Raw genomic sequence first — 11,584 nt, forward strand, 5'->3', positions numbered from 1 at the left:
TTGTTATAAATGTGTATGGGTAGGGTTTTGTGGCCTGCCTTGTGCAGGAGGTCAGACTAGATGATCATATTGGTCCCTTCTGACCTATGAGTCTATGAGGGTTTGAATGTAATGATGCAATTAAGTATGGTTCAGAGCTTCTGAATGGATTGGAAAGCCATCCACATAAGCAGGCAAAAAGAAGGCTCATTGTTCCAAAACAAGGTAAACTCTCACCTCAGAGAACATTATTTATTTTTTATAAATTTGAGTAGACCCCTTGCAAGTTTTAGAGGCTCATGTTGTAGTATATACTTAAAATCAACTTACATAGAGCAGTGCTTCTCCAACTGTGGTGTAAGCAACTGGACTGACTTTCCGAACCAGTCATCACTAGCATAAAATCATATCTCAGTTGTCTGTGCAACCTCTGCCCCAAAATTGGTGATGTTATGACTTGGCATGCTATGCCTACAGTATCTCCCTCCTGAGTTTATATGTCTTGGAAGGTGTATTCACAAGAGACTCAGTAAGCTGCAGCCTCCCCATGATTTGCGCTCGATAACTCAAAAGGTCTGATGGCTAAAGCTTTCCGTGCAGTCACACAAAGTGCATTCAACTAGTGTATCTGAGGCAAACCACTTGCTTAAAATTTTTCGGTATATTTAGTCAGTTATCATGCAGCTACTACCCAGACATTGGATCTATTGTATTGGTAATGGCAAAGAATCAAGTTTGGCCTAATAAAGCAAAGGGTTTATTAGCTGCACTGGCAACAGCTAGCTTTTAAGCTGTGGATTGCATCACTAATGGCTAAATATATCCTAGCTTTAACTAGTGAAGGAGAAACCTTTGGTGCTATTTGGATTTGTTGAAATGTGCTAAACTTATAAAAGCTATTGCCTTCTATTTTATGCATGAATAATTCTGAAACTTTCATTAAGTTGATCTTTTCGTTAGTTGCTGCTTTAATTGAACTCTGTTCCATTGTGAGGATTTCAGCAATTAATTATAAATTGCTAATGATCCTGGTAGAGGGCAATGGTATGGGGACATCATTGCCTTTTCAGCCTGGCTTTCCCCGTGTCATGTAGACTACTGGATGAAGCAGCATGAGAGAAATAACTTATATTACAATATTTGTACAATATAAAAATACTAATTTTTGGTAGCCTTCATTGATAAATAGTGACTTCTAATAAAGAAAGTTATTTACTAACCAATAGTTACCAGTTATGATGCTGGAGGAGTAACATATCTGCGTATATGGCTATTAATTTTATTTAGTTAATAGGTAACTGGAAAACTCTAGATTTCTACAACAATGAATGTACTAGTTAAAACCCTTCTCTGTAAGTCAGTTGAAAAGAATGGTTATATCACTGAGCCTTCACGTAATCTGGACTTTTAATGTTTTGTTGCCATCAGAAGTTGAATATTGTCTTAATGCCTCAAATAACTGCAGCACGTGTTTCCATTTCACTTAGTTCATAGATTACTGATTGATCTGAATTATAGTATAGTAGGGTATTGCTTTATTTTAGTTTATGTAAGCCAATCAAATAATTTCTGTTTATTAAAGGCAAAATTAACATCATTTTTGAAGTAACAGTTTTACTTCATTTCTCCATTTGTTTCAAAGTACCTCTCCACTGTATGTTTTATTTACAACTTCCATTGACATATATTTAGTTCTCAGCCATATTAGAAAGCTAATCTTGTAATGTGGAAACTCCTATTCAAAGCCAGAGATGTCTAATATTCCAATTAAATCAATTCTTTCTAATTTAATATTTATTTGCTTTCAGTTACTGGTGCAGAAGTTTGCTAGGAAAACCCAGAGCACTTTATCTAATCAAATTACTGAAGGAACAACCCATGTCATAATGAAAACAGGTGTGTTGGAAGCTCTGTGAACAAACCAGATATTTAATGCCACATAAAACACTAACTCCAGGCTAAACAAAGAGCACATTGACAGTCATTCTGCATGATGGTCTGAAGATGTTTGATTAGGATGTGGGATTTACAGTTCACTGTTCTTTTATTCTGTATCAGAGTTTGTGTGATCCCAAGTCTAAACTAAAACTTGACCCATCTGTCTTTTATTCCATTTCATGGAGTCCAGATGAGAAGTTTCTATTTTGGTTGCTTGTTTATATGGTATCATTGACCTGGTTACAACTAGAATTTGAAATTGATATATCATTATGATGAGCGATTGATGTCATGTCATGCCTGTAAATTTAAGAAGGTGTCAGCAGCACATTGATTTTAGATAATTCATAACCAAGCAAAGGGAGAGCCAGACATTTCCTTCTTACAGCATCCCTTGTTTTGTGTTTTTAAAAAGCTCACTTAAATTCTTTCTCAAAAATTAAATAGTCTGATGTAATCAAAAACAGACAAAAACTGAATTTTATTTGGCTTTCTAATAGTAGCTGAGAAAACCAATGGAGACCATACTTCCATTGGAACAAAGTAACAGTGTTGCAAGATCATATTAACTTCAGAAAGTAAAAGACTTAACTTTTTTTTTAATTATGGCACTTAAATTGCTTTTTGTTCTTTAGTAGAGCTCGCTCATCTCTCTTAAAGACTTCAATAAACTTTATATAAACTTTAGTACACAGAACAGCTTCAGATTTTACAAATGCAAATCAAACTCTTAACTGATTAGCATAAGATTATTTGATTGGTTTTCAAGAAAGCATCAGACCTCTCCTTCCACATTTGTTCCTCAAAATTTAAAATGGCTTGGCATAGGTTAGTTTTAAGCTCCTTACTAGATCTATTTTATCAGTAGATGTTAAATAAAAAACTTGAAAAATTAAACTGTAAAGTATTTTATGAGTTACTGCTGTTAATTGATCTGCTGTGTTACAGGATTTAGTTATTTATAATATTAAAATAACCTATTCTGTCCTCAGTTTGCTTCATAGGAACATTGCAAAATTCTTTCAGGATTCTTCTTACCAGTTTAAAAAAATGATGTAGAAAGGGAAAAAAGTCTTTATCATCTTTAATCCATTAGATCATCAATATACTATTTTTGTCCTGTCCTTATGAAAGCTGGTGAGGAAGCCACAAAAAGAAAATTGGGAGAGTTTGAATATTTCACTTGCATACAAATTCAGAGTCTTGTATTTTGCCTTTCCAACATCTCTGAGCTCAATTCGATAGGAAACCTGGGCTGGAGGGTGGGGGTGTACAGTCAGACTCTCCACTGACTACCATACTAAATTCCTCCCTTTGAGCAGACCCAGGAGGAAACAGCGTTAGGACATTGGTATTTTGAACCCCCTTGAAAGTACCTTCATCAATTGTGTCATTGAGTAGTATGTGTGTTTCTGGCGGCCTATCACTTTAAATATGAATCAACTTTCAAAATTGCTTTACGTTATTTAGATGGCAAAACTGAGAGTGATCCCAGTATATTTCTACTCAATCTGCAGATATGGAGCTAGTGTGTGAGCGGACACTGAAGTACTTTCTGGGCATTGCAGGAAGAAAATGGGTAGTTAGCTATGAATGTAAGTATAATACTCTTTGGAGCAGCTATGTATCCCATCATCCCCGGTTTCCTAAACCACCTCCTTTATATTTCATATTTAACATATTTTAGCATCTGTTTTTTTTCAGAGTACCATCTGAATATTTAGATATTAAACGATAACACTCAACTTCTTTTTTTTTTTTAAATATCTATTGCTTCATTCAAATAACTGTAAGTGATTTCTCCCAAAGAAATACTTTCTCTTCACAGTTAAACTGTTGTTGCTGATTAAATCAGGCAGGATGCTCTAATGTGATCCGTTCTTCTCTGTTCTTTTTGTTTAGGGATTGTTCAGTCTTTTAAGGAAGGAAGGATACTTGATGAGGTGGGTCTGATGTCTTAAGAGTGAAATGCATAATATGTCCATTGTACTAGCATCCAGACACTATGGTGATGAGCATATTAATCATGTCTGAGACAGAAACAGGAATTAAATATTTGAAACTGAAAATTAGTTGCGGGTGTTTGAGACAGAGGAGAATTTGGCATAGGACTGAAGTGAGGCTTCTAGGCCGTACCAAGTTCTGCAGAATGTAGGTATTTCATGCTGCTCAACAAAGAGCCTCCCCTGTGATATTTTCTTGACCTTTTTGGCTAGCAACAGTTCCAAAGATAAAAGATGACTGTTGATGTTGGCAAATGCAGGTTGGAGGTAATTATCTGCTGTGTGTATGAAAGAATAATATTGGAACACAACCACGTCCAAGCTCTTGCACTTAATTAACTGATGTATAGCCAGCTACTGAAAACTTCCTATTGCAGCATCTTCTAAGTTTGTAGTGCAGATAGCTATCTGAGACTAAAGCATGGATTAGGTGGTATCTGCCTCTCTTTATAGTCCTCAGATTTTCTGCCTCAGGCACAGATTTTTGTAGAACCTTGCATAAGGAACATAAGAGTGGCTGTAATGGGTCAGACCAAAGGTCAATCTAGCCCAATATCCTGTCTTCTGACAGTGGCCAGTCTTAGATGCTTCAGAGGGAATGAACAGGACAAGATAATTTCAAGTGATCCATCCGATCTTCTGGCAGTTGGAAGTTTAGTGACACCTGGAGCATTGGGCTGCATCACTGACCATCTTGGCTAATAGCCATTGATGGACATATCCTCCAGGAATTTACCTAATTCTGTTTTAAACCCAGTAATACTTTTTGGCCTTCACAAAATCCCATTGTTATGAGTTCCATAGGTTGACTGCTTGTTGTATGAAGAGATACTTCACAAACTTTGGTCCAGTGCAAAATTTCATAGTTCTAATGAGTAGAAATGGATGTCTTGCTTCTGCTCCACTCTCAGCTTCTCTGGTCAAAAAACCCTAGGCTAGCATCTAAAGCCACAGGAGAAGAAAAAACTGTACTACTCACATAAACTCTCTGGGAGACTTCATCATTCTCCATCTGGGTCCTACTTTACCCTTTATGGAGACTCCTGAAACTCTGGTCTCTCCAGCCAATGATATGAGGCATCTATGGATGCCCTTCAGTCTCAATTAATCTGCTGTTTCAAGCAATGTGAGAGGGGTTTTCAGAACAGATTCAGTCTCCCTGATTATGGAAACAACTACATAAGTCTGAAGTTGGGTGAAAATATGAGTTGTCTTTTTTTAATTCTCTGCCTGTTCTGCATAGAAGTCTGTGAAGGAGCTTTGTTAAAGTAGTGAATAATAGATGATTGATGGAGAGACAGATGCAGGCCTAAGATTATCAAATAAAGCATTGTATTTATTATTAATCTAAATGGCAAGTGAATGCTTTGAAGTAAAATAGATGTTGAAAATTAAATTAAGTTCCAGAGGTTAAGTACTGATAGTTAATTTCTACTGAATGAGATTTGCCTCTATCAAGTGACTGTTGCTCTTCTGAGTCGGTTCAATGTGTTGAATAGAATTTGATTAGGTTTTTTTAAGGAAACATTTAGGTGATTAAGCTGCAGCAATGGTCCCTAACCTTTTTGTGGCCAGTAGCACATTCATGTTTTCAGAAGAGTGTGGCGGGCGCCAACAATTTTTCAAGGCTTATTTTGTATTTGTACATTAAATAATACGAAAAACATCATATTTAATATTACATAATATATGAATCCATAAGCTAAAATGGGTAATTTTACATGTAAAAGGTATTAATTAAATTATTTGGCAATTACTCTTTCACCTTACCATGTGAATTTGCTCTTTTTTATCTAGCTTTAAGAAAAATTGAAGCATTTTTACGAAATAAATATCATAAACAGTTTTCATCTTATTTATTTTTAAAAAGTAAAACTTTGTTGAACTGCTGGTCCAAATGTATTTATTATTCTTACTTTAACATAGAATGAAGCCTGCAGCCCTGGAGTCCCCTGTCCCTGGCAGGGTTGGGACTGCGGCTTCTCTCCAGCTTCAAAGCCAGAGAGAAGCCGCAGCCCGGTGCCTGCCGGGAACAGAGAACACCGGCGCTCTCAGCCCTGGAGAAGCCGGAAAGAAGCCGCAGCCCCGCACCTGCCAGGGATAGAGAACTCCAGCGCCACAGCCTGCAGCCCCGGAGTTCTCTGTCCCCGGCAGACCTGTGGCCCTGGCTTCTCTCCCCTGCTGGGCGCTAGGCGGGCACAAATAAAATGCCCCAGCAGGCACTATGGCGCCCGTGGGCACTGTGTTGGGGACCACTGAGCTGCAGGATTCATACATTCAAAGCCCAGAAGGGACCACTGTGATCATTTAGCCTGACCTCTTGTGTAACACATCCCATAGAACTTTCCCACAATAATTCCTAGACCGCACCTTTTAGAAGAATATCCAATCTTGATTTTAAAATTGCCAGTGATGGAGAATCTACCATGACCCTTGGTAGATTTTTCTAGTCGTTGTTTACTTACCTGTTATAAATGTACACCTTACTTCAGCTTCCAGCCATTGGATTATGTTATATCTTTCTCTGCTAGACTGAAGAGCCCAGTATTAAATATTTATTTCCTATGTAAATACTTATGGACTGTAATCAAGTCATCCCTTAACCTTTTCTTTGTTAAGATAAATAATTGAGTTCTTTGAGTCTGTCGCTATAAGGCAGGTTTTCTAATCCTTTAATCATTCTCATGGCACTTCTCTGAACCTTCTCCAATTTATTAACATCCTTCTTGAATTGTTGGCATCAGAATGTTCCAGCAGTGGTTGTACCACTTCCAAATATAGAGGTAAAATAACCCCTTTACTCCTATACAAGAGTCCCTTGTGATCATGGGATGCATAAACATTAGCTCTTTTGGCCACAGCGTCACACTGGAAGCTCATGTTTAACTGATGGTCCACCACAACCCTGACATCTTTTTCAGAGTCACTGTTTACCAGGGTAGTCTCCCATCCTGTAAGTATGGCCTACATTCTTTGTTCCTACATGTATACATTTATATTTAGCCATATTAAAACACACATTATTTGCTTGTGCAGTTTACCCAGTGATCCAGATCACTCTGAATCAGTGACCTGTCCTCTTCGTTATTTACCACACTCCCAATTTTGGTGTCATCTGCAAACTTCGTTAGTGATGATTTTATTTTTTCTTCCAGGTCTTTGATAAAAATGTTAAATAGCATAGGGCCACGAACAGATCCTTGAAGGACTCCACTGGAAATGCACCTGCTCAGTGATGATTCCAATTTACAGTTAAATTTTGGGACCTATCAGTTAGCCAGTTTTTAATCCAGTTAATGTGCACCATGTTAATTTTATTTCATTCTAGCTTTTTAATCATAATGTTATATGGTACCAAGTCAAATACATTATAGAAATATAAGTATATTTTATCAACACTATTACCTTTATCAACCAGATTTATAATCTAAAAAAAAAAAAGATCGGGTTAGTTTGACTGGTTCTAGTTTCCATAAACTCAAGGTGATTTGCATTAATTACATTACCCTGTTTTCATTCTTTATTAATTGAGTTTCATACAACTGCTCTTCTGTCTTGCCTGGGATTGATGTCAGGCTGACTTGCCTATAATGACCTAGGTCATCTCATTTAGCTGTCTTCCAGCTTTGTGGAACTTACCCAATGCTCCAAGACTTATTGAAAATTAACATTAATGTTCCAGCAAGCTCCTCAGTCAGCTCTTTTAAAATTCTTAGATGCAAGTAATCTGGACCTGCTGATTTAAAAATATTTAACTGTAGTTTCTGTTTGGTATCTTTGGAGGATGTTAGTGGAACGGAAAGAGTGTTATCACCACATGGTGAGACTATATCATCTGTTTTTTCTCCAAATACGGAACGGAAATATTTATTGAACACTCTTTCTGCATTATCAGTGATGATTCTACTATTTCCATCTAGTAATGGTCCAATGCCTTTGATAGCATTCTTTCTGTTCTTAATATATTTTAAAAATTCTTTCTAATTGTCCTTAATTCTGCTGGCCATAAATTCTCCTTGTGTCCCTTTGCTTCCCTTATCAATTTTTCTACGATTTCTAACTTCTGATGTATGGGCAATTGGAGAATTTCTTCTCTACCAATGCTAGGAGCCTGGGTAGCAAACAAGAGGAATTGGAATTGCTCGGTTTTTTTAGCATAAATTCAATCTAATTGGTATTACTGAAACCTTGGTGGGACAAGTGTGTCTCAGTTGGAATGTTAAAATCAATGGCTATAACCTGTTTAAGAAGGACTGAATGAGGGAAAGTAGGAGGGGGAATGGCATTCTATGTCAAGAATAGCATTACTGGTTACCGAGTCACTGATAACTCAGAAGAATGCTTGAATGTCCTAACTGATAAAGGACAATGCTTTTTAGTCAATCTTCTGCGTGTGTTTGTTGTAAAGTTTCCAGTTTCTGAAATCTGAGAGCCGTTTCCTGCCTTGGCCCAATGGGCTCACCATGCTGGCCTTTTGTGTCTCTGACTTCTGATTCTTTACATTATCTTCCAGTACAACTTTGAAGTGAGAGGAGACGTGATCAATGGGAGAAACCACGAAGGCCCTAAGAGAGCTAGACAATCCCAGGCTGGAAAGGTACAGGCATATCAGCATAAGAAACCATTCATAGCTGTCAGAAGAATCCCATTCTGTATCAACTGTTGATTATGATGCCAGCTGAATAGCTGAAATATTTTTAAATTGTCTTTTATCCTCCCATGAAATCAAGTGTACAGAACTGTACGTAAACGGTGTAGTTGGCTCTGTCTCTGCAGTGCTGCTCCTAGAGCTTGTCAGTCAACCAACAGACATATTTAAATGTTTTTGCATACCGTGAGTGAATTACATCTTTTATAATATAGGTATGGGCTGGCCCAAAGGAAGTACTCTGCTATAGAGACAGCTCCCTGGGAAACTATTTGCAATCCCTCTGCCTGATTTAAGAATCAGTGTTGATAGGTTCTGAAGGGAGATCCTATAATCCTTCTACGGAAAGTAGAATGAGTGAGATACCAGACATGTTTTTTGCAGGCAGGGTGAATTTTAACTAAAAATATGTGTAGGTGATCCTCCAGGCTCTGGGAAATGGACGCCTGAGGGAAGGGAAAAGTATAACCAATCTGCGCTAATTCTCATCTAGAAGAAACAGGCAATGTTTTCATTGATCACCTGCTGCTTAACCTCTGAAACTTTCTCTCTGTACATGAAACACTGTTCCCACAATTTAGGCGTATGATTTTTTTTAAGATAGTTATTTATATTCTGTGTGTAGGGACCTTTTGACTAACTGCTACAGAAAACAGTTTGCAGAGTGATGGAAATGTAGAATACTAAATGTCATGCTGTCTTGCCACTGCAGTAGGAAAGAAATGGGTTTGTACAAAACCAAATCTCAAAATGATAAATGTTGTTTATTCTTGGGTTTAGGGCTGTGTTCAAATTGCACTTCAGTTGTTACAAAAAAATGCAGCAAATTTGAATTTTTTTCTCTCATTTATCGAATCTGGGTGTTCATTATTATCAAGGTCCTGTGCAAGTAGTCTGTGACCTTAAAATATTGCAGCCATAATTTGTTGCTGTTTCACACCACATTGTTTATGCCATCAGATGAGACCCCAATCATCTACGTTTGGGGAAGGCCCAGCCCTTATTCTGGAACCACATGTGGGGTTTTTCCTCAAGCTCCTTCCCATTAACATTTGCCATTGTGGTACCAACCCCTCCAGTTTGCTGGGGAAAAGTGTCGTGTTCTCATAGAATGGCATTAGACTAATGGCAATCTGTGTGACTGCCATTAGAAGGATGCCAGAGCCATCAGCTGGAAACACAGCCTGTTGTCTCCACTGGGCTGGAGAATGAGAAGCCAGAGGTTCTCTCTTGAATTGAATCCTACTGCAAAGGAGAGAGAGAGGCAATTCATCCCTGACCTTTTCCCCCCCTTAGTTATACATGAATGTGCAATGCACTTATTTGGAGACATTTCTCATCCTGTTCTCTGGTTAGCGTGTTTGGTAATATTCATTAAGAAACTGTAAATACAAGAATAATCTTTAACAAGATACAAGACATCCATGAGCAATGCAACATGGCATGTCAGTTTTAAATTAACCAGCTAGCAGTGAGGAAATCCATTCATGTTCAAGCTGCAAGCATAACAGATAAGATAAGTGAGGGGTGTATTTTCCAAAATATACATGTATATATTAGCATAAGTCATATACCAAAGTCACAGGAACTAACATTTCCCAGAGTATACCTGTATACCAGGGGTTGGCAACCTTTCAGAAGTGGTGTGCCGAGTCTTCATTTATTCACTCTAATTTAAGGTTTTTGCGTGCCAGTAATACATATTAAAGTTTTTAGAAGGTCTCTTTCTATAAGTCTATAATATATAACTAAACTATTGTTGTATGTAAAGTAAATAAGGTTTTTAAAATGTTTAAGAAGCTTCATTTAAAATTAAATTAAAATGCAGGGCCCCCCCGGACCAGTGGCCAGGACCCAGGCATTGAGAGTGCCATTGAAAATCAGCTCGTGTGCCGCCTTGGGCACGTGTGCCATAGGTTGACTACCCCTGCTGTATATTGTTGTGCAGGGATCTCTAGTGCTTTCATTCTTCAGACAACTTCATGAGAAAGAGATTCCTCTTCCAGTTCCACAACCGTCCCCTGCTTGGTTGTCAAAGCATTTAATTTGTGGACTACCAGGAAGAGTTTACTGCACCACAGCTGCTTCACAAAGCATAGCTTGAGAATCCCAACCATAGAGGGACCTCATACATCACTCTAATAAAACAAACATTTCATTGAATGTCCATTCTGCCTTGGAACCACTACCCTCTGTTCACATGTGCCTTGTTTTTCAGCTCTTCAAAGACTTTGAGATCTGTTGCTATGGACCTTTCACTGATATGCGCACAGGTGAGGGGTTCTGGATTAAGGGAATGTACTATCATTTCTAGAATCCACAGAAAATATTTGCAGTGGCCATTGCAAATTCTCCAGAATTGTTGCCTTTGAGGTCCCTTTCGTGGAGACCCACCTTTTAGGGCTATTTAATCTGCAATTTACAGTATAGCACAATGAAACATACACTAGGTATTTTTTTCCAGTTTTATCTCCTTAACTCACAAGAGGTTGCTTGACCTTTTTTTAAAAAAAAAAAAAGTTTGGATGGAATTCTTTGTTTTGGGGGGAAGATCATCATACCATGATACACAGATCTCAGGAGAATTCCATCTCTGTGTTGGTGGCATAGGGATCGCACATAGTAGAGTAAGATTTGGCTTTATAGAACACTTTTCATCTTGAAAGTCTGTCCCCAAAGCACTTGCAGGTGACTAGAGGCCCTAACAAATACAGTGATGGCCCAAGCACTCCTTACAGCACAGAAATTCATACCATCATGTTACTAATGGTATGGCGTTTTTAATGTAACGTGATGAGCCCTACAGAAATGCCTATAGGTAAATTGAATAAAAAGGAAAGAACTAGAGCCTTGAGGAAAATACTGCACAGTTTAGGATAATGGAAAGTAAGATCTCCAAGTTCTGTAATCAAGTATCAGAGGGGTAGCCATGTTAGTCTGGATCTGTAAAAGCAGCAGAGAATCCTGTGGCACCTTATAGACTAACAGACGTTTTGGAGCGTGAGCTTTCGTGGGT

At 38.0% G+C, this 11,584-nt stretch overlaps 1 protein-coding gene across 4 annotated transcripts in view; it reads left to right on the plus strand.

Moving 5' to 3' along the window:
* The window catches only part of BRCA1 (BRCA1 DNA repair associated), a 54,761-nt gene that overhangs the window by 37,445 nt on the left and 5,732 nt on the right, over window positions 1-11,584 (plus strand). For all 4 annotated transcript variants that reach the window (XM_075059568.1, XM_032772710.2, XM_032772715.2 and 1 more), the window contains 5 exons: window positions 1,788-1,875; window positions 3,435-3,512; window positions 3,820-3,860; window positions 8,434-8,517; window positions 10,787-10,841. In XM_075059568.1, coding sequence (XP_074915669.1) covers window positions 1,788-1,875; window positions 3,435-3,512; window positions 3,820-3,860; window positions 8,434-8,517; window positions 10,787-10,841 — 346 coding nt within the window. The remainder of the gene's footprint in view (window positions 1-1,787; window positions 1,876-3,434; window positions 3,513-3,819; window positions 3,861-8,433; window positions 8,518-10,786; window positions 10,842-11,584) is intronic.

Source organism: Chelonoidis abingdonii, chromosome 21 (genome assembly GCF_003597395.2).
Source record: "Chelonoidis abingdonii isolate Lonesome George chromosome 21, CheloAbing_2.0, whole genome shotgun sequence".
Classification (NCBI taxonomy): domain Eukaryota; kingdom Metazoa; phylum Chordata; order Testudines; family Testudinidae; genus Chelonoidis; species Chelonoidis abingdonii.